Raw genomic sequence first — 25,713 nt, forward strand, 5'->3', positions numbered from 1 at the left:
AAAACCTGCTCCCGACCAGGTTAGGTTCACAGCATAAGTAACCATGGATACTGACTCCGAGTAAAAGTTACCTCTCTTTCAGAAACGGGTTTGACTTACTCTGCTTTCTCTGGTTTAACAAACCTCCCATTCTGAAACGGAAAACCCAGGGTTTCCCTGATTTCAGGGTTAACGCACTCAGAGTTTACACTTAACCTCCTTTCTGAAACAGGCCCCTGAACCTTTACCACCTTGATGCAGGTTCTGCAGGAAATGGACCGAGCCTGACCTGAGCAGAACTGAATTCTGGATCTTTCAGTTAGGAACTTAAGGACGTCCTCAGGTAGGTGACCAACAACTGCAGACAGAAAACTAACATTTCAGCTGTTAAAAAGTTAACATGTTTGAGAGGATAAACAGAAACTTCAGGTAAACAAACAAACATAACCAGGCAGGTAAACACCACATGCAAACAAAGAAACTAACCAAACTACACAAATGTAAACAATAATACAACACACAAACAAAAACCACAACTGTAACGGTAAACAACAAAAGCACAACAAGGAACAGCAGTTATGTCAGTTCAGCCTCTAAAGGGGCGGGGCCAAGCATAGGAGTTTTGGTCCACAGAACCAGTTGAACCCAAACCACTGGTTTTCCTGCCAGAAGACTTTGGCAGCAGAAGCCGCTTTTCCGTCTGAGATGACGGAGGTGGATGTGACCGGGAACCTGGGGGGTATTCCAGGAAGCATGTTTAAACTAGCCTGACTTTAAGCCTGAACTCTGGCTGAAATCCACCTGAACTTGTTTACTCTGGGTATGTCGGTTCCAAAAGACCTGGGGGGTATTCCAGAAAGCAGGTTATGCTAGCTCCCACGATAAGTTTGAGGCTAAGGAAGTTGATAACCTCAGCTTTTGGTTCCAGAAATGGAGGTATGTTTCAGGGTAGGTCAAGTTGCCATAGCAACTCATGCTCTGAACATAACCTGGTCCGGAGCAGGTTTAGTTGAAGGTTAGTTTGTTTTCAGAGAGGTGAAGCAGCATGGCGTGTCCATTTGAAGATGATTTAGTGGATGAAAAAGCTCAGATAATACTTTTTCCACCGTGAGAGGGTGATAAGACCACATATGGATGTTGGAAAGAGAAACTTTTTTACTTTGATCTAACTTAATTATTTGCTTCAGTTAAGATAAATCATTTTTTTGTTAGGTCACCTTAAAAATAACACGTAGTTTTCAGACAGTTATTTTCCTTTCATTCAAATTAATTCAATTAAGTAGGTGTAACTTTGATGCTGCTGTTAGATCGGCACCGCAAGGGATTCTGGGATATCATTCCCTTTGCCTGTCTGGACGGATTTGGGTTTAAGTGTGGGTTTTTTACAAAATGTGTTTAGTTGTATAGCTGTTTTACCGTGTTTGGCTGAGCTATTTTGTCCTACTATGCTTACGTCTCTGCACCATGAGTGAGAGTAAAAGATAGGATGATGAGTTTATATAGCACCTCTACCACCCTAACCTGTTATGTCAGTAATGGAATATTCTGTGATGAATTTTTGCACTCGGTGCATTTTTTTCCGTTCTTTTTATTGTTAAAAAATGAGCATATCTGCCGGCTCAAACTTAGACATATGAAAGTTCAAGAAATATAAGTAATTAAGATGGAAAAAAGATTAATGGAGTAATGTGACATTTAGTTAGATAAATACGTAAATTTGAGTTGTATAAACAATTATTGAGTTTGAATAAATTTAACTAAATTATCTTTCAGCCGTGTTACTTTTTTGATGGACTTATAATTTCTATCCGCCGTCATTAAAATCTCAGACTCCGTCTCACTTCCGTCTCAAGTGTCGCGCTTTCTTTTTTTCTCTCCACGCGTTTCCATGGTGACTCCAGAAATCGGCGATCTATTGAGAATGTCTTTATGTACCGTGCGTTAACCCAGGGTTACCAAGTCGAGCGTAATTACGCCAACTCATATCCGGTCTTTTGGAACCGACATACCCAGAGTAAACAAGTTCAGGTGGATTTTAGCCAGAGTTCAGGCTTAAAGTCAGGCTAGTTTAAACATGCTTCCTGGAATACCCCCCAGGAAGCATGTTTATACTAGCCTGACTTTAAGCCTGAACTCTGGCTAAAATCCACCTGAACTTGTTTACTCTGGGTATGTCGGTTCCAAAAGACCTGGGGCCTGTTTCAGAAAGGAGGTTAAGTGTAAACTCTGAGTGCGTTAACCCTGAAATCAGGGAAACCCTGGGTTTTCCGTTTCAGAATGGGAGGTTTGTTAAACCAGAGAAAGCAGAGTAAGTCAAACCCGTTTCTGAAAGAGAGGTAACTTATACTCGGAGTCAGTGTCCATGGTTACTTATGCTGTGAACCTAACCTGGTCGGGAGCAGGTTTTATTCTCTAAACTCAAAGTTTATGCCGGTCCCCTCCCCTTTTTAAGGACGAAGCGGTATTTTTCGCTTTAACCTTCATTGCCCAAATCTCTGTCACACAGAGACGGTCTAAGTGACAAGAATGGCTTGTCCTTTTTTGGAAAACCCAATAGACGAGGAGGCTGCATTAATTTGTAGAGAATTACATTTACAAGGATTTTGAGAAGACTCGATTTTTTTTTTCACTTTTAGCTGCTGCCATGTTCTTTTAATTCCTGCAGGATTGCATCTACATGAAAATGAAATCAGGGACATTGAATTATATTAATGTAACAATTACTTTTTGGAAACACAATTTGCTAGTACTGCTTACTTTCTTTATCCCATATAAACCTATACCACTTGATCAATACAAGGGTAGACAAAAGTTCACTTTTAAAAACACAATTGCATGTATTAATATTAAACTGACCAACGTTTGCAAGAGGGGAAGGTTAACAAAAAAGTCCTCTAAACATTACCAACGTTAAATGCATCCCCCCCCCCAGATTGGTTCTGTACACTATGCAGCATTTCATGCAATTACACCAGGAATGACACTTCAAAAGTACACCTAAATATCGCCATTTTTATTTCACACCTTACGCTATTTAAAAAGTTATTACAGCCAATATTTTATGACAATGATTTAAATGCAAACTTAGGCATTAACTGGAGCAGCTATGTTTCCCACCCTAACTGTCTCTGTTTTGCAGATGCAGCGGTGTTGCTTTTCTTCCGGAATATGTGCTCATATTCACTGTAACTCTGCAGCAGCACGTCAAGTTCAGCTGGAGAAAAATACGCAGACCTCTCGTAATATCTGCGCTCCATTGATAATGGCTTCTTATGGTCGCGGTGCGGACGCTTACCTCCGAATCAGTCCACTCAGAGTTGATTGATCTAACTCCAATCAGCTGCTCTGAAACAGAAAACTCAGAGTTGTTAATCTCTCGATTGACCAACTCAGAGTTCAAGTTTAACCTCAGAGTTGGTTGAACCTCCTTTCTGAAACAGGCCCCAGAAATGAGTTGGCGTCATTACGCTGGAGTTGGTAACCCTGGGTTAATGCTCGTGCACAGCAGGTGCATACAGACATTCTCAATGGATCACAGATTTCTGGAGTCACCATGGAAACACGTGGAGAAAAAAAGAGAGGCTACACTTCAGTGAGACGGAGTCTGAGATTTTAATGACGGCGTATGAAGATTATACGTCCATCAAAAAGTAACACGGCTGCATCATCAGCAAAAGAAAGTTTCTGCTTGGAGAAAAAGAACAAAGTAAACGCACGAGTTTCTGATCTTATTTCCATTTTCATTGTGACTCATATATATATATAACTTATCCAACTTAAATTAATTGATTCAATTGGTAACAAGTAATTGAGTTAAATTTATTCAACTGATTTATTTACGTCTATCCAACTCAATATTTTTTTACAACTCAAATTTACATATTTATCTAACTAAATGTTATTTTACTCCAATTCAATTAAATGTTTTTCCATCTTAATTTATTGTACTTCTTGAACTCTGATATGTCTAATTTTAAGGCTGCAGATTTTTTTCATTTTTATAACATTAAAATGAGTGATACGGTGTGGATTTACAACATGAAGCATAGATTCATTGCAATCATTTTGACTGTAACTTCAGGTATTTTAAAACTCTTCAGCACTAGTGGTGCTAAATATCCTCATCATCCTCTTCCTCCCTCTCACTCATGGTGCAGAAAGAATTAAACAACAGGACAAATAACTACACAAAACACAGTAAAACAGCTAAACAACTAAACACATTTGGTCAAAAAGCTACACTTAAATCCAAATCCATCCAGATAGGCAAAGGGAATGGTATCCCACAATCCCTTGCGGTGCTGATCTAACAGCAGCACCAAAGTTACACCTACTTCATTGAATTAATTTGAATGAAAGTAAAATAAATGTCTGATAACTACGTGTTATTTTTAAGATGACTTAATAAAAAAATCATTTATCTTAACTGAAGCAAATAATGAAGTCATATCAAAGTATAAAGTTTCTCTTTCCAACATCCATATGTGGTCTTATCACCCTCTCATGGTGGAAAAAGTATTATCTGAGCTTCTTCATCCACTAAATCATCTTCCAATGGACACGCCATGCTGCTTCACCTCTCTGAAAACAAACTAACCTTCAACTAAACCTGCTCCAGACCAGGTTATGTTCAGAGCATGAGTTGCTATGGTAACTTGACCTACCCTGAAACATACCTCCATTTCTGGAACCAAAAGCTGAGGTTATCAACTTCCTTAGCCTCAAACTTACCGTGGGAGCTAGCAGAACCTGCTTTCTGGAACACCCCCCTGAAATGTGACGGAAGAATCGGACTTTCAGAGGCTGCTTCTGAACCATGACATCACATTTACCATTTCAAACCGCCGACCCAAACGGGTCAAGAAAAGGTTTTAATGCCAGTGTGGGTTAAAGTCTTAGAGACTGAGTCAAGTAGGACAACCCAAACAAAAGCACACAGGATTAAGCCTGTTCCTTATTTGGAGATGTCCAAGAGTTCAGTGTACCAGCAGCTGCACAGGGAGCCTGGAACCAGAAGAAAACACATTCCAGCTCCAACCCGAGGATAATCCAGTATATCATGATAATCCAGGTTCCTCTTACACTGAAACTTCTCAGAAACAAAGACAGACATCCACTGGAGCAGGAGACGTCCTGAAACGACGAGGAGTCCAATCAGGAGGCAGACAAGTCCAACATCTGTGATCCAAAGGCCAGAAAGGCAGAAAAGGCAGATCAAGGGGACAGGAAAAGGGTCAAAACAGCAGAAGGGATGAAACTGTGACCCGCTGGACCACAGGACCACCAACCAGCAGAGGAACTGTCCCTGGATCTGAGGCTCACAGGTGGATGAATGACCTCATTCAGGTGGAGATTGGAGAATGGAGAGCAGGCCAAGCAAATCGTCACACACTGATTCCTATTTTTTCATTTTCTGTTGGTTTAGACCCCGTCGGCCCTGGACGTGTGTGACCTTTGTGTGACCTTTGACAAGCATTGGATGGATCACAGCAGTGTTTGACGGGTCCTGCAGGCCACTGCGGGTCCCTGAGCACACCAGGACCCCAGTGATGCTGGGAGCAGCTCAGGTCAGTAAGTCTGTGTCCTCGGCGCAGGGGGCTTGTCTTTGTCTGTAACGCTGGTCCTGGTTGACCTCCACAGAAATGTCCTACTGGTCGGTCGGAGTTCTCCAGAATCCGGGAGTGATGGACATGGAGGACAATGATGGTGAGAGATCTTCCTGCATCTTCAGGCTTGTGTCCATCCTGTTAGAACAGAGGCGGGTTGGTGGCGCAGCTATGTTTGGAAAACAGAAGTGAGAGGAAGGTTTGTGCCCCCCAGTGCTTTTAGTTTCCATGAAGCTCCTGTCAGGCAGAACCACGACGGTCATGACTTCTGCTTTCACTCCTGATGCAAACCCAGATGTGTGCAGTTCTTCTTTGGACCACTGGGGGCAAAGTGTCCACTAAAAGTAAAGAAGTGATGAAAATGTAAATTTAAGGGGGGGTCAGAGTCTGCTGATGTAGAAGGACCCTCAAACGTCTTCAGCAGCACAACTGAAGTTTGGAGATGGAACCAGCACCTTGAACTGATGCTTCCATAGGGCTTCCACAGCCGAAGGCTCTGCCCCCCCCCCATTCTAGTTCAGGAGATTCTGGAATCGATAGAACTCCTGCAGACTGAGAACGGTTCTGTTTGGATCTATGAGCTCTTTCAGGTCAGATGGAGCTTTAGGGGAACATGTCAGTAAAATCCCTTCAAAACTGCAGGGGTGAAGAAAAGCTGGAGAATCATCATCTTCTATCAGTCTTCAGTAGGTCAGCATTTAGAGCAGCTGAAGGCAAGACAAGTTTATTTGTGTAGCACAATTCATACACAAAGTAATTCAAGGTGCTTCACAAAACAGAAAAATGCATTAAAATCACAATACATCATAGAAATAATCAACGTAAAATTTACTTGAAAAGAAAAAAATTGAAAATTGATTTAAAAATAAAGGAAGGAAAGGAAAGAAAAGTGCAGATAGGACCTTTCAGTCATATACACGGCTAAACAGAAATGTTTTGAGTCTAGATTTGAACATGAACACAGAAGAAGCCTGTCTTACGACTTCAGGGAGGCTGTTCCAGATTTTAGCTGCAGAATATTGAAACGCTGATTCCCCTTGTTTAGTTCTGACTCTGGGCATCAACAGGAGGCCGGTCCCTGAGGTCCTCAGAGTACGAGATGGTTCATATGGCACTAACATGTCAGAGATGTACTTTGGTGCTCGGCCATGGAGAGACTTGTACACAAGCAGAGCTGCTTTGAAGTCTATTCTTTGAGGTACAAGGAGCCAGTGCAGAGACCTGAGCACAGGACTAATGTGATCATACTTCCTGGTTCTGGTCAGGACTCCAGCAGCAGCATTCTGGATGTACTGAAGCTGTTTTACAGCTCGTTTGGAGAGGCTGGTGAGCAGGCCGTTACAGTAGTCTAACCTACTGGAGACAAATGCATGAATAAGTATCTCCAGGTCTGGTTTTGACACTATGTTTTTGATTTTGGCAATGTTTTTCAGGTGGTAAAATGCCGCTGATGTTACTGACTTGATATGGCTGTTAAAGTTCAGGTCAGAGTCCATGATTAGCCCTAGATTTCTGACTTGATTTGAGGGTTTAAGAGACAGAGAATGAAGGTAGGATCTTCTCTGAAGCTTCTGACAGGAAGGAACCACAGCAAGTTCATCCTGAAGGAAGACATGCAAAGAAGAACAAACTGTTTATTGAGTGGAGGGTAATACCAGCAGTTCTGCTGCACGTTTTCAAACCTGTCACAGTTCCTGTGAACATCTCCAGCTTTCATAGATAAATATGATAAGCAGCAGAATCGCCCTGCTGCCTAAAATGTTACCAAATTGAAAAAGTCTCTGCAGTCTGACTGGATTCAGACTGAAGGCGCAGAACCAGAAGCCTCAGATCTTGTGGTTTTGACGGGGATGTGCTGTTCAGGTTCTGGAAGGTCTTCTGGGTTCCCTCTGCTGGAGCAGTCTGGTTCCAGGTCACTTCCTGCGCCCTCGCTGGAGAACATAGAAGCGGCGTATCGGCGTGGAGACGAGACGGAAGCTGCAGAGCTGATCCAGAAAGCCACCTGTACGGAGTGCAGTGCAGGGGTCCGGCCCGACGGGGTGAGTCTGCTTCTTCAGAGCTTCTTCTCCCCCAGGAAGGACTTCAAAGTCCCCCTTTGATGAAAATCGGGTTTTTAAAGTTTTTGACACGTACGTGTGGCGTTTTTCTTATGAAAGAGAACAGATGTAATAAAAATGATTTCCTTTTTGGCATTTCTGAGTGTTTCTCCTTTTAAATTGCTGTCAATCAAACAGTTGCAAAGACGCCTGGTTGGAATTAAGGAGGGGTTGTGACTAGGGGTGTGAGGATAACCGCATCACTGCACATTTTTATTTTATTTTTATTTTTTGAAAGTTCTACATATGGTGCGTGATGGAACTATAATAAACACATTAAACACATTCATCATTGCTGATAATTTACTTTTTCTAGTCCTGTGTTCAGACTTCAAGGGTTTCTGGGGGAAACCTTTTATTACTGTTCTCCTTCACTCCCTCTACACTGCACACATAATAATAATAATCCATTTTATTTAAAGCGCCTTTCATGAAACCCAAGGACACTGTACAGACAAAGGTTAAAAATAGACATTAAAAGCACAATAAATATAAATATAAATTACAAGAATCGAAAGTGAATCAAGAAGGGAAGGCAGAAATAAACAGATGAGTTTTGAGTTTTGATCTGAATGTTGAAAGAGAGTCTATGTTACGGAGGTCAGGAGGGAATTCCAGAGTTTGGGAGCAGAGCAGCTGAAGGCTCTGGTTTCCATGGTGACGAGTCGGGCCGGAAGGACAGAGAGCTGAACAGAGGAGGAGGACCGAAGAGAACGAGGGGGGGTTTTGATATGGATGAGGTCTGAGAGATTAGGAGGGGCCAGGTTATGGAGGGCCTTAAAGGTGAACAGGAGGAGTTTGAATTGGATTCTGGAGGTTATGGTGCAGCTGGTGGAGAACCGGGGTGATATGACTGAAGGAGGGGGTTCTGGAGATGATTCGGGCAGCTGAGTTCTGGACCAGTTGGAGCTTATTGAGGGTTTTTTGAGGGAGACCAAAGAGGAGAGAATTACAATAATCTAAACGGGAAGTGACCAGACTGTGGACCAGGATAGAAGCAGAGGGGACAGTGAGGGAGGGGCGTAGACGATTAATGTTACGTAGATGGAATTGGGCTGACCGAGTAATGTTATTAATGTGGGACTGAAAAGATAGTGAGCTATCTAGGATGACACCCAGACTCTTCACCTGAGAGGAGGGGGAGACAGAAGATGAATCAATGGAAAGAGTAAGACTTGTGGCTTTGGAGAGGGTGGATTTGGAACCAACTAGAAGTAGCTCGGTTTATCACTATTGAGTTTGAGAAGGTTTAAGGTGAACCAGTTTTTGATTTCAGACAGACAGGAGTGGAGGGAGGAGGGTGGAAGAGAGGAGTCAGGTTTGCTTGATACATAGAGCTGGGTGTCATCCGCAAAACAGTGAAAATTGATGTTAAATTTACGGAAAATATTGCCAAGGGGTAGAAGATAAGTAATGAAAAGAAGAGGACCAAGGACAGAACCTTGGGGGACACCAGAAGAGACAGAGGAGGGCTGAGATTTAAATGATTTGAGATGAATGAATTGGGTTCGGTCTGAGAGGTAGGATTGAAACCAACGGAGGGGGGTGGAGGTGATGCAGGGGGAGGAGAGCCTTTGGAGGAGGATGGAATGAGAAATGGTATCAAAGGCTGCACTCAGGTCAAGGAGGATGAGGATGGTGAGGAGGCCAGAATCAGCTGCAATGAAAAGATCATTGGTGATATTCAGGAGAGCAGTCTCAGTGCTGAAACCAGACTGAAAAGGTTCCAGAAGATTATTGTTTCAGATGATCATAGAGTTGGGAGGCGACTATTTTCTCTAGAATTTTGAAAATGAAGGGAAGGTTGGAAATTGGACGGAGATTATTGAATAAGTTGGGATCTGAACCGGGTTTTTTCAGGATGGGTTTAACAGCTGCCATTTTAAAAAGTGATGGGACAGTACCAGATGAGAGTGACCAGTGAATAATGGCAGCAATAAGTGGAAGGAGAGTGGGGGGGCAGGTTATAACTAAAGATGTTGGGAGGGGATCAAGAGAACAGGTGGTCGGTTTGGATTTAAGGATGAGAGAGGAAATATTATCAGGCAGTTGAAAGGAGGAAAACATATGATTGAGGGGAAAAGAGTCAGGGATGGGAGGGAGGAGAGGAGAGCTAAGATGTTGGTGGATGAGTTTTCGGATTCAAGATTGACATGAGGGAGTAACAGGTTTCAGTAGAAAAGAAATGGGGAGGGAGAGAGTCGGGGGGGGGGGGAATAGTGTTCATCAGAGAGAAGAGAGTTTTGGAGTTGCCTTTGTTTGTGAAGATGAGTTCGGAAAAATAGTTTGTTTTAGTGGTAGAAACCAGGTCCTTATACTGAGTGAGATGTGATTTATAGATTTCTTTGTGAACGGTTAAGCCAGTTCTTTTATAGAGTCGCTCTAGCTGGCGACCTTTGGCTTTCATGTGACGGAGCTCTGGGGTGAACCAGGGAGCAGATTTGGAGGAGACGGGGGGAGTTTTGACAGGGGCGAGATGGTTAAGAGAATCAGAAAGAAGGTTGTTGTAAGAAGCGACGAGTTCATCGGGGGTTGGTGTGTTAGGGGATTGGAATATCACGTATGAGTGAGGAAAGTGCGTTCACATTGATATTTTTGACATTACGAAAAGAGATGAGGCGGGAGGGTTTAGTGACAAATAAAGTGATGGAGATGTTAAATGACACAAGAAAATGATCAGCAGAGCAGTAAGAGGGGGTTAATCCAGAGCAGCAGACTAAATCTAAAATATGTCCTTTAGAGTGGGTAGGAGAACTGACGTGCTGGGTGAAGTTAAGGCTGTCCAAACATGAACTGAAGTATCTAATGAGAGGAAGAAGGCTATTGTCAAAGTGAACATTCAAATCACCCATCATTATGACATTGGGTGAGAGGGATGAGAGGTGGGAGAGAAGAGTTCCAAGTTCATTCAGGAAGTCAGAGTTTGTCTTGGGAGGGCGATAAACCACAGCCAGAACAGTTGGGGTGGGGCCAGGAAGCATGCAGGCAATGCATTCCATGGAGCTGAAGGAGGGAATCTCAACAGGCAGGACTTTCCACTTCTCATGGTGTAATATCACGAGACCTCCCCCGCGACCAGTGCAACGTGGTTTGCAGATGTAAACAAAGCCGGGAGGTGTGGAGTCGTTGAGTTGTGAAAAGTCATTTGGATGCTGCCAGGTTTCCGTTAAACAGAGAAAGTCAAACTTAGGGTCAGAAATTAAGTCCTGCATCAGTTGAGTCTTGCTAGAAAGTGAGCGGATGTTAATGAGACCGAAGTTGACTGTAGCGGTGTTGAGATGAGCGGCGGCACCATCCGTGGCTCTGACCAGGTTAGCCAGAACGCTGTGGTCCACAGTGCGTCCAGAGTTGTGATGATGACGACGAGTGGATGACCAGAAGGAGCGGATGGGTTCAGATGAGTCCTTGTTGAAGTGCCGACGTGAACCACGGTGAATGTACCTCCGCCGCGGTGAAGGCGGAGGATCCGTGCAGGTGTTCAGCGGGGGCGGGGGAGTGGGGATGTGGAGGCGAAGCCGAAGGAGTTCAAATGAAGAATACCGGATAATCCCAGCCACTGGATGATGGGAGAGCCAGAGGAGAATCCAGGTGAGAGCTGACCAGATGAGCAGGTTGGATGACCACATATCTGGTAGTTGTAGGTGGTTGTAGGAGGCCAGACGCTGAAGATTCGACAGGAAACTCCGAGGGAGGAGGAGGCCGTGGTTAGGAGGAGGCAGTCGGACTTGAATTAAGTTTGTTATTTTGTTTGTCAGGGCACGACCTCACAGTCCAAGTGTTACTTAAACTAGATATCTTGCCTCAAAACTCGCATTCCAAAAATCCAGAGAAGTGACACAGGGTGACGAAGGGTTACCGGTGAGCAGCGGCAACAATCATGCCAGCGTCCACACATGCGGTTTCAGCAGCACACACACCCACATCCACATTCTGCAACAGAAGTTTCCGTCTCGCGAGGAAATACAACAAATTTACTGCCTTCTAATTATTCATTTCCATTGTATTCATGTCCATTACAAGCTGTGTGCGTTCTTGAGTGCACGACAAGGCTGCCCTTAGGATGATTTTGTGTAGGGGGGGGTTTATTACTGTTCTCCTTCACTCTGTAACACCAAACATCAACGTGAACTGTTAGATTTCCATGAATATCACTACATTTTTTTGTTTGGGAGCTATTTTGTGCAAAGTTACGTGTCTGTATAAACAAAGGCGGAGCCTCCTGCCCCGCGTTCTTCATGGGTGTCAGGCTTCATGGCTACCAGAAAGGTGACAAAGTGTCTGCAGTCTGTTTCTTACTGGGCAATAGATAATATTCTGGTCCGCTGCAGAAGAATCAACACGCACCCACAACACGTGTGCCCTCCTTCCTCCTACACACACACACACACACACACACCCACACACACCCACACACACACACACACACACACACACACACACACACACCCACACACACACACACACACACACACACACACACACCCACAAACACAGTCATTCAGCAACACCTATGTAGTTACTTCATTACTTAGATAGGTAGTAGTTAGTTGTTACTCTTGTTTGTTAATGAAGAATACTGAATTGTATTCATTTTTGACACAGCCGCCCGGGGATTTTGTGTTTGGCAAAGTGGGGTGGGGGGTGGAGGAATCAGGGGGCGAGCACAAGCCCTTTGATCTGCCCCGTCCTCTGTGCACAAGCCCCCAATCTGCCCCGTCCAGCGTTCACAAGCCCCCAATCTGCCCCGTCTGTACCATCGACTTCACACAGAAAGTGTCCCCTCTGCTGCCCTTGGCGTTGGGTGAGAACGCAGCTAAACTGTGACCCACAATCCTAAAATTAACCCTTTCTTTGAGTCTGTGCGGCCGAGAAGAGGTTCAGCGCTGGCCACACGTGTTTGGAAATGGAAGCGTCACTTTCTTTAACAATCTGCCAGCATCACATGGGTTCTGATCCACTTCTTCTGCTGCAATGGAGCCTAAACTCTGATGTCATGGACTCATTTTACAAAACAGCAGCGTCTGACACACATTGTTGAAAAGTGGTTTTAATTGTCATGGGGGGGACTTTAATGACCAGAAAAGGAAACAAAAACACCAAGAGCCGCAGAAAGTCTGTCCTGGGGGAGAGGAAGGATGCTCCTCATTAATGCATCAGCAGAGTATCTGCAGGAAAATGTTTGCTGAGCTGAAACACTGATGCTTTGTGACAAATGTATGAAACCATTCATCTCAACACCAGCCTGATCTTCATGTAGTTTAGATCAGACTGCTGCCTCAGACCAACCCTCACCTCCAGCAGAACCCTGAACTGGGAGCTGCAGGTGGAACATACAGAGGAAGGCCGATCAAAGTTTGGTCATCATGCTGATGTGGGCCCGTCTTCCTGTGATAGGTGAAGCTCCTGTCTCTGGCTGCTCAGCACGGAGATGCTCAGAGTGTGACTTACCTTGTGAAGGACGCCCGCATCGCAGTTCCTCAGGAGCCATCCAGCTGTAATCCTGTTGTCCTAGCAGCTTCCTGTGGTCACTCCCGTCTGGTGAAGGAGCTGCTGGACTGTATTCCAGGTAGGATGAAGACTTAAGGTGCTGACTTAGCTGTGATCTACTGATGCAGATCTTTCTGGTCAAATTGTAAATGAGCATAAATGTGTCACAGAGACAGAGTCTTTGTGATGGACACATCAGGCGTCGTAAGTGGCTAACAGAGTTTAAGGACATGTGTTACACGTGTGACCTTACTGGACTTTCCTAACATGTTCTAGAAAATAGTCCAGCACATGTGGGTACCTAAGCAATGTCGAAACCTTAAAAGCCTCCAGTGGAAAAGAGCGGCCATTTTCAAGTCCATTGGAGTCGGTATAGCATGTGGCCCTGATGGCAGTAGTGCACGTATCTTGCATGAATGCTCATGTCTGCAACTCTAGTCAAACTCTGCATGATGAACTCTGCAAGAATTTCCCACAGAAATGGAAACAATAAGTCTGCTTCATAAAAAGAACTCCAGAACAGATCCCAGAACTGCCAGCCAGTTCTTCCATTTTTGGTAAAGTCCTGGAGAAAAATGAAATCTGACAAATTATTGAAGCACGCCGCTCCTGTGCTGTCTCTGCACAGCATGGTTTCCTCCCCGGACGCACGTGTAACCAACCTTGTGACTTACCTGTATTCTGCCTGGGGTTCGATATCTAACGGTGTCAGACAGATGCATTTATCTGGACTTTTCTGCAGCCTTTCAGTCTGTTAACCACACACTCCGTTTATACAAACAGCAGTCATGTAAGATGCTTCAGTGATTTGGTTTCTAAATGTCAGACAGAGAGCAGAGAGTTGTAATTAAACTCCCAATGGGTAACGGTAACATCTGGAGTACCCCAGGGTGCTCTGCTGGCACCTTAACTGTTCTCAATGTTTATCAATGACCTTCCAGAGGTTATGACATCACCAGAATGAGTCATGGATGCGGATGATGTCCAGTTGTACCAAACTATCACCGTACCATCAGATTGTACAACTCTTCAAAATGACCACAACCCTCGTTTCCACTGAGCAGTTGAGTTCAGTCCAGTCTGGTTTAGAACCGTCCAGGTTCACTTCAGGTGAGCGTTTCCACTCATTGTTGGACCATCATGGCGCATCCGGGGTGAAGCTATCAACAACAGCAATGGAGGTTCTTGGTCATTGCTGCTGGTTGAACCCGAGGCACAGATTTGACTGCAGCTTTACCTTCAGATTACCAACAGCTTTTAACTTTTTAAAAAATATTTTATTTAGATTTTCAAATAGACAACATGACAGACAAGCAAAATAAACAGTTCAGGTGCTCTTTTGACCATTAATAACAGAATGGAAAAAGCAAACGTATTTACAGGCCGTCCAAATAGGGCATTAAGAAAAGAAAAGAAAAGAAACACAAACTTTCCTTTTGGACACATTGAACAGAAGACAGAAACTTCATTTCCCATCTTTTCTCTTCTCTTTTTTTTCCTTTTGTGTTTTAGAAAAAAAAGCAAAAATGCAGCCTCAATACAGAGCTTACTACTTTTAACTTTCTGAAAGTGCTGTAGAAATGATATCCAGAGTTTATTGTGAGAGTTTATTCCTATTGAACTCTCTGTATTCATGATTTTTGAGTTCATGTTTCACTTCGAAGCCCATCGAGACGACTGTTGTTGTGATTTTGGGCCATACAAATAAAATTGAATTGAATTGAATTGAACATTGACTGAGGCGGTCCTGACATGGTGAATCTGTTTGGATTAGAGGTATCATGTCAGTGAGCCACACTAAAGTAGGGGAAGCTGTAGACCCCCACTCTTTTTGCAGTCATCAACCCAAGTTCCAGTTGCGGCTACATTACAGTCGAATAGTTCTGGTACGTAGGCAGCCAAAAAGCTCTGAATTGGTTGGAATAAAGCAGCCATAGGCTTTTGACTACCAGTCAAATATTCACCAACAGCTTATAACTTTTCAATGTCCCAAAATTAGAGTCCGGCCGTGTTCAAGTAAATCTGACTTTTTTGAGGAACCATAAAGATCGACTCCTCATTCCCGTTAGGCTGCTTTGGCCTCTGTGCACCGCCGCAAACCATGAACTGTTTTATTTCATGTTCCTTTTTCTCGGGTTTAACAGGTAAATTTGGTGCCTCTTGGTGAATTTGAACTTCAGTGAACGCTTTTGTCTCTTCCTGTCATCACCGGGACTTTTGTCTTTTAACATTTATCCAGTGCTTGTAAAAGTCAGTAAAAGTCACCTCTCTGTTTGTTGTATTTTAGTGTGTGAATTCGCCTTGTAATGAGCTTCGGCTTGTTGGCGAACATGTATAAATAAAAAAATAACATGGAGCTGAATCAAATTATGTTTGACCCGTCAGACGTGTCTGTAAACTCCGCCCTGCTTCGCTGCTCGCTGCTCGCCGCCTGTCAGCAGGGTCACATGGATGTGGTTCAGCTGCTGGTCCGTGGATACGGTGTCGATGTTCAGGACTGCAACTCGAACAACGAGGAATTTGCTGTCATCAGCAAGTTGCCGTTGTATGCTGCTGCCCAGGCAGGTAAGGGACCAAAAAAGTAAGTGACCTGCCTGTGTCGCAGAGGCCTCAATGTCCTCCTGGTTATTTGTTTACACATTTTACATTCAAGTGTCCCACGCCGGTGTTCAAGACTTGACCCCTCCCCCAGTGGGGCGGTGGGGTGTAGCCACAGCTGCTTTCAGGAACCACGTGATGGTTTAACACCCTAAATCTTACCCCCTATTTTTACAGTCTTTGGTATGACCCGACTAGGAACCTACCACCTCCCACTCTCAAGGAGACAGTCTACCCACTAGTCCACTGAAGCGGGTGTCTCTGAAGCCAAACACCTTCAGCTTGGAGGACAATGTGTAACCAGTGACCTAGAAGGACAACAGCATAAACACCAAACATCCTCACCTCCCTATGAACTACCACCTTATTGCTGGGGGTGGGGTGGGGGGTTATTCAGGACTCGAGTGATCTAATGTCTGGAGCAAGTTACCCTGTTTGGGCATTCCAGACCCAGCAGGATGAAGCGGACTAGAAATGCCCCTCTAAGTAAAATAAAAGCAGTAGATCTTCCTGCAATAGTAAATCCTCTTCCAGCTGTAGATTTTATATGCAATAGAAAATCCTCCTCCAGCACTAGATCCTCCTCCAGCAGTAAATCCTCTTCCAGCAGTAGACTCTCCTCCAGCAGTAGATCCTCTTCCAGCAGTAGATTCTCCTCCAGAAGTAGATCTTCCTGCAATATTAAATCCTCCTCCAGCAGTAGATTCTCCTTCAGCAGTAAATTCTCCTCCAGCAGTAGATCCTCTTCCAGCAGTAGATTCTCCTCCAGAAGTAGATCTTCCTGCAATATTAAATCCTCCTCCAGCAGTAGATTCTCCTTCAGCAGTAAATTCTCCTCCAGCAGTAGATCCTCTTCCAGCAATAGATTTTCCTCCAGCAGTAGATCCTCTTCCAGCAGTAGATTCTCCTCCAGAAGTAGATCTTTCTGCAATAGTAAATCCTCTTCCAGCAGTAGATTCTCCTTCAGCAGTAGATCCTCCTCCAGCAGTAGATCATCCTTCTGCAGTAGATCCTTGTTCTACTGTAGATCCTCCTTCTGCGGTAGATTCTCCTCCAGCAGTAGTTCCTCCTTCTGCAGTAGATCCATCTTCTACTGTAGATCCCCCTTCTGCAGTAGATCCTCCTTCTACAGTAGATGGTCCTCCAGCAGTAGATCCTACTCCAGCAGTGGATTCTCCTTAAGCAGTAGATCTTTTTCCAGCAGTAGATCCGCCTTTTTGCAGTAGATCCTCCTTTATCTCAGATGTTTTTCAGCAGTAGGTCTTCCTTTTGCTGTAGATCAGGGGTTCTCAAAGTGCGGCCTAGAGGCCAATCGAGGCCCGCAGGAATATTTTTGTGGCCCTCAATAAAAGGGAGCCAGAGCAGGTTCCATCAAGGGAAAATGTGTTGGCGAGGAGAAACGGCGTTTTCAAGCTAAGTGGACAAATGTTGGCTTTGTTTTACCTCATGGATAAGGTCATGTCCCTCATATACAAGCAGGTGAATTCAATGCTCAAAGAATTAAGACTAAATCCTCACTATGTTACAAATCATAGAAACTATCACAGATTTACCGTTGAGGAGCTCAACAATAAGGAGGCTGTGCTGCACAGCAGATGTTCACAGAAATGACTACAGAAGCTGGTAGCTACGCTGTGGTTCTGGAAGTTCTGGAAGCGGTCCGGCGTAGGAAGACCTTTAGTGATGGGGAGTTTGTTAAAGAACATATGCTGAAAGGAGCTGACATTGTTTGTCCAGAGAGAAAGAAAAAGTTAGAAGAAATAAGTCTGTAAAATGACACGATTACTAGACGAGTAGAAGATCTGAACAGCAACCTCTGGAAACATCTGGAGGTTCTGGTTAACTGTACCAATGACACTTAGTTATTAAAGTTATAAAAAAACGTTTTCTGTTTATCCATTTTCCTGTTCATGGAGTTCTTAATTTGACCCTCCGCTACAAAAACTTTAAGAACCCCTGCTGTAGATCTTTCATCCTCCACGGTTGGTCCTTCAGTGTTTTTTGATCATCCTCCTTCAGTTGTGGATCTTTTTGTGATTGGATCATGTTGTAGGGAACACTGAGATGGGTTACTTCCTGATGGAGAACGGAGCGACTTTGTCGTCCTACACACTCATAGATCACTCTGCCTTCAGCAAACACCTCCTCAGGCTCAGGCTGCAGGAATCTAGTGAATCCAGTGGAGATCAGGTGAGTTTCTTAAAGCAATGTTTTCGTGAAATGAAATGTAATACGTTTTCAGATGGAAAAGTAACAAATAAATTAATAAATCACTAAAGTATTTTGAATCCAAAGTTGATTTGAAATGTGATCCGTCTTCTGCTTCACTTTGTGTTGGGTAGATCCAGGACCGGGCTTTTGGATAGTTCAGAGAAAGCCAAATGTATCTGCTGCTGAAGACGTGGTCCTGAACTCCTTTACTGTTGTGTTTGTACATGTGCAGGCTGTCTCTGTGTGTTGGGGGGGTCTGCAGCTGCCTTGGTTGGAGCTAGACTGGTTTCTAGACGTCTCATCTCAGATCGTCCACCTAGACCTGTCCTGCAACCGACTGTCTTATCTGCCCTCGGTGGTTCCGTGGGGTCTGATCCGCCTCGTGACTCTGGATCTGTCTAACAACAACCTGAAGGAGCTTCCTGCTGCTAACAACTCACAGGATGTCATCTGTTGCAGGTGCGTGAGGCCCCTCCCACACGTGGCTCTGTGATTAGGCCCCTCCCACACGTGCCTCTGTGATGAGGCCCCTCACACACGTGCCCCTGTGATGAGGCCCCTCCCACACGTGGCTCTGTGATTAGGCCCCTCCCACATTTGGCCCCCTGATGAGGCCCCTCCCACACGTGGCTCTGTGATTAGGCCCCTCCCACATTTGGCCCCCTGATGAGGCCCCTCCCACACGTGGCTCTGTGATTAGGCCCCTCCCACATTTGCCCCCCTGATGAGGCCCCTCCCACATGTGACTCCCTGATGTGGCCCCCTGATGTGGCTCCTCCCACACGTGGCTCTGTGATTGGGCCCCTCCCACACATAGCTCTGTGATGAGGCCCCTCCCACACGTGGCTCTGTCATGGGGCTCCTCCCACACGTGGCTCATGATTCAAATGAATAAAGTTTGGCCTCAATTACAAAAGGGGTTTATTCAGACATACCTCTGGTTTGTCTGAAGATTAATAACCCCTGTTGTTAAAGTAAAATATGTCCAACACAAGAGGCCCTCAGCTCTCATCTGTCTGCCCAGCTGTTGGACAGGACAAGTTAAAAAAAAAAAAATGAAAGTTGAATATTTTTAATTGGTCTGAAGAGTCATCAGCGTCTGAAAAGTGTAATGTAAAACGTAAGAAACGGGAACTCTGATAGGAAAGTTATCAGATGTAGACAGACCTGCAGGAGACAACAGAGCTCAGTTTTCCAGGGATTGTCAGTGATGAGAACTCGGTCGATCCCGTCTTCTGCTTTAGTCTGCAGCAAATCGACCTGAGCCAGAACCAGCTGGAAAGTTTACCTACCGGACTTCTGCACCTGACGGACCTGAAGAGTCTCTGCGCCGCTAAGAATCATCTAACCGCCTTGTTCCACGTCCCAGCAGGTACGCAAAAAGACGCACACGTGTACAGCAGGTACACACAGAGACCCACACGTTTACAACAGGTACACACAGAGACGCACACGTTTACAACAGGTACACACAGAGACCCACACATGTATAGCAGGTACACACAGAGACGCACACATGTACAACATGTACACACAGAGAAGCACACATGTATAGCAGGTACACACAGAGACACACACAAGTACAGCAGGTACACACAGAGACGCACACATGTACAACATGTACACACAGAGAAGCACACATGTATAGCAGGTACACACAGAGACACACACAAGTACAGCAGGTACACACAGAGACGCACACATGTACAACATGTACACACAGAGAAGCACACATGTATAGCAGGTACACACAGAGACACACACAAGTACAGCAGGTACACACAGAGACGCACACATTTACAAAAGGTACACACAGAGACTCGCACATGTACAGTACGTATACACTGAGACGCACAAAAGTTCACAAGGGTTGATGATGATGATGAAATGGTTTTCTTGGAAGTAAAAACGGAGTCTGCACAGTGAGAAGTCCATCCTGTTCTTCAGTGGGTCAACCGGAGCTACTGATGTGGTTCAGAGAGACTACCTTCTGCAGAGTTTTCCTCTGAACGCCACAGCCCAACCTCAAACATACAGAAAGAGTGCTCTCCTAAAACAACCTCAGCAGGACCTTTTTTAGCACCTTGGAGACATTGGAGTCAGTGGCGCCACCAGGGGGTGGCCAGGGGTGGCCACGGCCACCCCTCTCCGACACCTGGCCACCCCAGTGGCCACCCCAGTAGCCACTATAAGCTGTGGTAGCATCAGTTGTGCGTTTCATCCCAAATGCACAGCCAACAAGCGGGCAAGTCGCTCTGATCACCTAAACCGGCCCTCACCCCCTCCCCTCCCTGCTGCCTTTGAGTGCGCAGACATCTACAGAGGAGCCGCTGGACGCAGAATGAATAAGACGCGTGGTTCACTTCCGCGTTCGAACCCTCAGATCCTCTGGGCCGGTCAGACAAAATAACCAGTCTCAGTCACTAAAGATGAACTTTCTTTATTACTTTTTCCTTAAGTCCAAAACGGGCGACTGACCGCGCGTGTATGCGCTCCACACCCTCACTCGCGCTATCCCCCCTCTCTTCCTGCATCGCGCGAGCACCAGTTTCTGCACGCACACACACGCGTGCGCGCGAGAACGCACGCACGCACACACAATCACACATCCCAAAATGCTACGTTTCTTTTCCTGTTAAATATTTTCCGTGGGTCTTTAACAATCTGTTTACTGTACTTTAGATCTGTATAAATAGATAGATAGATAGATAGATAGATAGATAGATAGATAGATAGATAGATAGATAGATAGATAGATAGATAGATAGATAGATAGATAGATAGATAGATAGATAGATGACTTTATTAATCCCACAATGGGGAAATATCATTTATCTATGGCAGCAACACGACATTCAGAAATAATCTGTATAATATAACATCAATAAAGGACATCACAAATGACATTTATATTAAATAATTAAAAATATCACTAAAATTATTGTGAAAAATTATTATCAAAAATTAGATTCTTATTAAATAAAGAAATAAATATTAAATATTAAATAAATACAGCTGCAAAGGTGTAAAAAACATACGGTCCACAAAACATGTAAACCCGGTGTGCAAATACTTGGTGCAAATACGCCACATCATCAGCGGCGGTGGATGTGTCATTACTTCTTATTAATAAGTAAAAAAAGGATGTCCCTGTCACAAGCCACTCATTTTCATGGCACTATTTAAGCACTGGTTGTTGTGTTACCGCAACATTTTGATGTGTTTTTGTTTCCACAGAGTTACCTATAGTCATTAGTTGATGCTTGTGTCTGTCCATTTTCAGAGAATGAAGAGAAATTCAACATATATTCTTATTTTAAGAATAAAAGTGCAGCAGAAGGAGTGAAAGAGATGGTAGGGGAGCAACAGAGGAGTAATGAGGAGGAGGAGGAAGATGAGACAGAGCAGCATGAATGACAGAAGAGAATAAGGAAGACAAAGATGAGACGGCATCAGAGGAGGGACAGTCAGCATCATTGGTCAGAGAAGCAAGGCAGAACTCAGCATAAGCAGGGGCTCCACCTGTTCCTGGACCAACTGGTGAAGTTAGAATTATGTTACCCTAATAATAAAAATGTTTCATGATTATAAGTCTGAATAGAAATGTCAACAGATATAATTAATAATTAGAAGGATATTTTTATTATTATTTCAGAACAACAGATTTCATTTTTTGTTCATTATAGATATCTCTCAGTCAAGAGCCGAACAGCCCAAGCAGACACACCTAAGCATTAAATATAAACAAAAAAATATATATATAAATCAGTAGTAGTATCTACTAATGGTATCTACTAGTATCTATTAGTTATTATACTAGTAGTATCTACTATAAGTTCATGTTCTACAAAATATCAGTAGGCATTTATCTTTCTGTTGGTTTTCTAAAGGTTGTTTTACTACGTTTGGTAGAATGAATTTTAAAAATATAGCTCATGGTTTTTGTGTGCCACCCCAAGATTTAATGTGGCCCCCCACTGGCCACCCCCATGAAAAAATTCTGGAGGCGCCACTGATTGGAGTCCCGGGTCAGGTTCGCCTTAGTACAGCCGTCCTGTCTGTGGTCCATGGTTACAGATGAAAGGCCTTTTTCCTAGAGTTTATGATCAGCTCCTCGAAAATACAGTTTTGTGGTTTTAAATGTCAAGATCTGTAATTGCTTTTTTCCCGCTCTTCCTGTTGACAGACGTGAACTGGATTGGCCTCCGTCGGCTGGAGGAGCTGGACCTGTCCATTAACTCTCTAAGCAGCCTGCCCGGTACCATCATGCACTGCCTGAAATCCCTGTGCAACCTTAACGTCAGCATCAACAAGCTGGTCTCATTCCCAGAACCCTGGACCTGCCCTTTGGTATGGACCCTCCCTTTGTCATTTACCAGTGCATCTCAAACTTTGTGGTTTCAAAGCACCAGATGATTGCTCTGGTTTTTGGATGCTCCCTTTAGAGGGTGCCTCAGAAACCCATGCACCTCCATCCCACCTTCTCCTCTGCCTCCTAATAATAATAATGATAATACATTTTATTTAGAATACGCATTACATTTTAGGTAAAATCTCAAAGCGCTACAATGAAGGCAGGAATAACAATGGTTCAAAATAAGAACAAAGTAAGACAAAAACAACAACAACAAAAGTACTAAAAAGCATTATTAAAAAGGAAAGTTTTCAAGCCTTTTTTAAATGTGCCACGGCTTTGTGGGGCTCTGAGGGATTGTGGAAGATTGTTCCAGAATCGAGTGTGGTTAGCCTGGTCCTTGGTTGATGAAGACAATGTGTAAAATTTGAGAGGAGGAGTCGTGAAGTGCCTTGCGGGGAAAGGATTTCACTGAGGTAGGCAGGGGCAGTTCCATGGACGGTTTGGTAGGTGAGGAGACAGAGTTTGTAGTGAATTCTGAAACGAATGGGTAACCAGTGAAATGACTGAAGAACAGGAGTGATGTGGTCAAATTTGCGTCTCCTTGTCAGGACCCTAGCAGCGCAATTCTGGATGTGCTGGAGCTTTTCCAGGCTCCTGCCAGGAATCCCAACAAGGAGAGCATTGCAGTAATCAAGTCTGGAGGAGATAAATGCATGGATCAGTTTTTCTGCATCAGACTGGGTGAGTGAGGGGCGGAGCTTTGCAATATATTTGAGATGTAAAAAAGACACTTTGGAGAGGTGGCGTATATGATAATCAAAGGTTAGATTAGAATCAATTTTGACACCAAGATTTATCACAGGTGAAGAGAGCGGAATGTTGTGACCAGAAACCAGAATGCTTTTATGGTTGTAATGATCTGGTGAGGTGTACCGATTAATATGGCTTCAGTCTTGTTGTTGTTGAATTGGAGAGAGTTTTCAGCCATCCATGCCTCTATCTCCTCGAGACATGCCTGGAGGGCAGAAGAAGTTAGGGTGGGAGTGGGATCCATTTTCACATATAACTGTGTGTCGTCGGCGTAACAGTGGAATGAAGTGTTGTGTTTACGGATGATTTGTCCAAGTGGAGATATGTAGATGGTAAAGAGTGAAGGTCCAAGAACAGAGCCTTGAGGAACTCCGCAGGTGACTGTGTGTGTGTGAGATTTAGCAGACCCCAGAGCTACATATTCTGTCCTGTTTGAGTTGTGATTTAAACCAGTTGAATATTTTCCCAGAGAGTCCAACAGTAGTATGAAGACGGTTAAGGAGAATGCCGTGATCCACAGTGTCAAATGCAGCTTATAGGTCCAGAAGGAGGAGTAGAGATGGGGAGCCCTGGTCCGCAGCTATGAGTAGGTCATTCATGACTCGGACCAGGGCTGTCTCTGTACTGTGAGCTGGCCGGAAACCAGACTGAAATTTTTCATATAAGCTGTGCATTGAGAGATGATGGTGGAGCTGAGCAGCGACAACTTTTTCAAGAACCTTGGACAGGAATGGTAGGTTGGAAATGGGTCTGTAGTTTGCCAAGTTATCAGGGTCCAGTGCAGGCTTTTTAAGTGTGGTCTTATAATGGCAGTTTTGAGAGCAAGAGGAACATGACCAGTTTGTAATGATTGGTTAATTATAGTTGTGATAATTGGACTGATACTTGAAATGTTGTCTTTGATCAGGGCTGTTGGGAGGGGGTCAAGTGAGCAGGTTGAGGATTTCATAGTCCTTAAGATGGCTTTGACCTCTTTCTGTGTAGTGGGTGTGAATTCAGAAGGGGTCCTTGGAGGTGTTGGTACAGTCGGGTTTGCAGATGAGGTGGGAATAGTAGTAGTGGGCAGGAAGTTAGATCTTATGGAAGATATTTTTTTGGTGAAAAAAAATCCATGAATCTATCACAGCTGCTGACTCCTCCTCCCTCATGTCCTCTTTCATCCATGAACCTCCTCTTTGGTTTTCCTCTTCTGTCCTGGTGTCTCCATCCTTTCACCATCATCATCTCTGTTCCTCCTCTCAAACGTCTCCATCTGCTTCCCTGCATGGATCTCCAGAACATCCTTTAATGGATTAAATGATCCATCCTGGTTCCAAAGAGAACCTCAGCATCTTCTTCTCTGCCGCCTCCAGCTGCTCCTCTTCCTCCTGTCTCTGCATCAGAGTCTCTAAACCAGGGGTCGGGAACCTTTTTGGCCAAGAGAGCCATAAATGCCACATATTTTGAAATGTAATTTCGAAAGAGCCATACAATAATGTAGTGTCCCTTCCCCACACTGAGGCACGGAGACTTAACCTCTTTTAAATTTCTTTATTCCGATTACTGCAGACCGCAACAAACGCCGTTCAATTAATTCAGCAACTCCTGAATCTCTCCCGCCGAGATGAGAGCGCTTCTCCCAACTTTATATTCCCCTGCTCCCGCTGCAGCCCTCCCATTTCCCTGATTCGGCCCATAGCTGAACCCCATTGGTCCAAACTCCCTAACAACAGGCTGAGCGACAGAACTGAGGGCCAATCAGATCTCTGCTTGACGCGTTCAATGAACTCCAGAACTTTTAACGCGGCCCAACAGCCATCCAACTCAGTCCGCGACAATTTGTTTAAAACTAAATATACAAATGAATGTGTGCATTTGATTTAATTTCAACATTTTTAAAGTACAATAAGTCTGTGGATTCTTTTTAATAACATTGTTATTCTGTTGCTAATAAATGATGAGTATTTCTCGTGGTAGTTTTGCTGATGGTCTAGTCCGGTTGATACGTGGTGAGTTTCTTCTTCATGCAGGCGTTGAGACTTTAAACGTCATCGTAGGTCTGACTGATCTGTAGATGTGAGACAGACTGCTCACATGCAGATACGGAGCCAAACACACACTCACACGCTGCAGTGAGTGACGGGCAGCGGGTTTTAGGTTTTTACAATCCCTGCGCGATTCACCTGCTGCCTGTCCCCACAACACCTCAGGCCCCCCCTCTGCTTTCTCCCTCACACATCCCGTCCTCGCATCTGCGCGCTCTTTCTCAGAGACGGGAGCGCGCAGTTTTAGGCACGTCAATTCACAGGTTTCCAGCTGGTACAAACTCTGTGAAATAATAGATAATAGTAACTGATAGCGCTGGCGCAGATTTCTCTCTCTAAGCACTGCTACTACTGCGCGCCTCTGGCATCGCATCGCGCCCGAGAAGGACTGGTCTAATGAAAAAAAAAGTATAAGTAAAGATTTGTCTGCGAGCCACATGTGACCATCAAAAGAGCCATATATGGCTCGCGAGCCATAGGTTCCCGACCCCTGCTCTAAACAGTCTGCTACACCTTTGGTCTCACCAGATGTTCTGAAATCCGCA

At 44.4% G+C, this 25,713-nt stretch overlaps 1 protein-coding gene across 11 annotated transcripts in view; it reads left to right on the forward strand.

Moving 5' to 3' along the window:
• lrrk1 (leucine-rich repeat kinase 1) overlaps window positions 1-25,713 on the forward strand; it is a 66,395-nt gene that overhangs the window by 1,957 nt on the left and 38,725 nt on the right. For 4 of the 11 annotated variants that reach the window (XM_078944845.1, XM_078944846.1, XM_078944847.1 and 1 more), the window contains 11 exons: window positions 241-322; window positions 5,077-5,303; window positions 5,405-5,546; window positions 5,620-5,685; window positions 7,449-7,624; window positions 13,076-13,247; window positions 15,554-15,733; window positions 17,820-17,956; window positions 18,210-18,436; window positions 19,222-19,349; window positions 22,164-22,327. In XM_078944845.1, the coding sequence (XP_078800971.1) occupies window positions 5,622-5,685; window positions 7,449-7,624; window positions 13,076-13,247; window positions 15,554-15,733; window positions 17,820-17,956; window positions 18,210-18,436; window positions 19,222-19,349; window positions 22,164-22,327 (1,248 nt within the window). In that variant the 5' untranslated portion in view covers window positions 241-322; window positions 5,077-5,303; window positions 5,405-5,546; window positions 5,620-5,621. Of the gene's footprint in view, window positions 1-178; window positions 323-3,309; window positions 3,686-5,076; window positions 5,326-5,404; window positions 5,547-5,619; window positions 5,686-7,448; window positions 7,625-13,075; window positions 13,248-15,553; window positions 15,734-17,819; window positions 17,957-18,209; window positions 18,437-19,221; window positions 19,350-21,377; window positions 21,523-22,163; window positions 22,328-25,713 lie in introns of those variants that run through there. The other 7 variants (XM_078944844.1, XM_078944853.1, XM_078944849.1 and 4 more) reach the window with 6 other exon arrangements.

The sequence above is a fragment of the Oryzias latipes genome, chromosome 3, assembly GCF_053564925.1.
Source record: "Oryzias latipes strain Hd-rR chromosome 3, Olatipes_Hd-rR_3.1".
Classification (NCBI taxonomy): Eukaryota; Metazoa; Chordata; class Actinopteri; order Beloniformes; family Adrianichthyidae; genus Oryzias; species Oryzias latipes.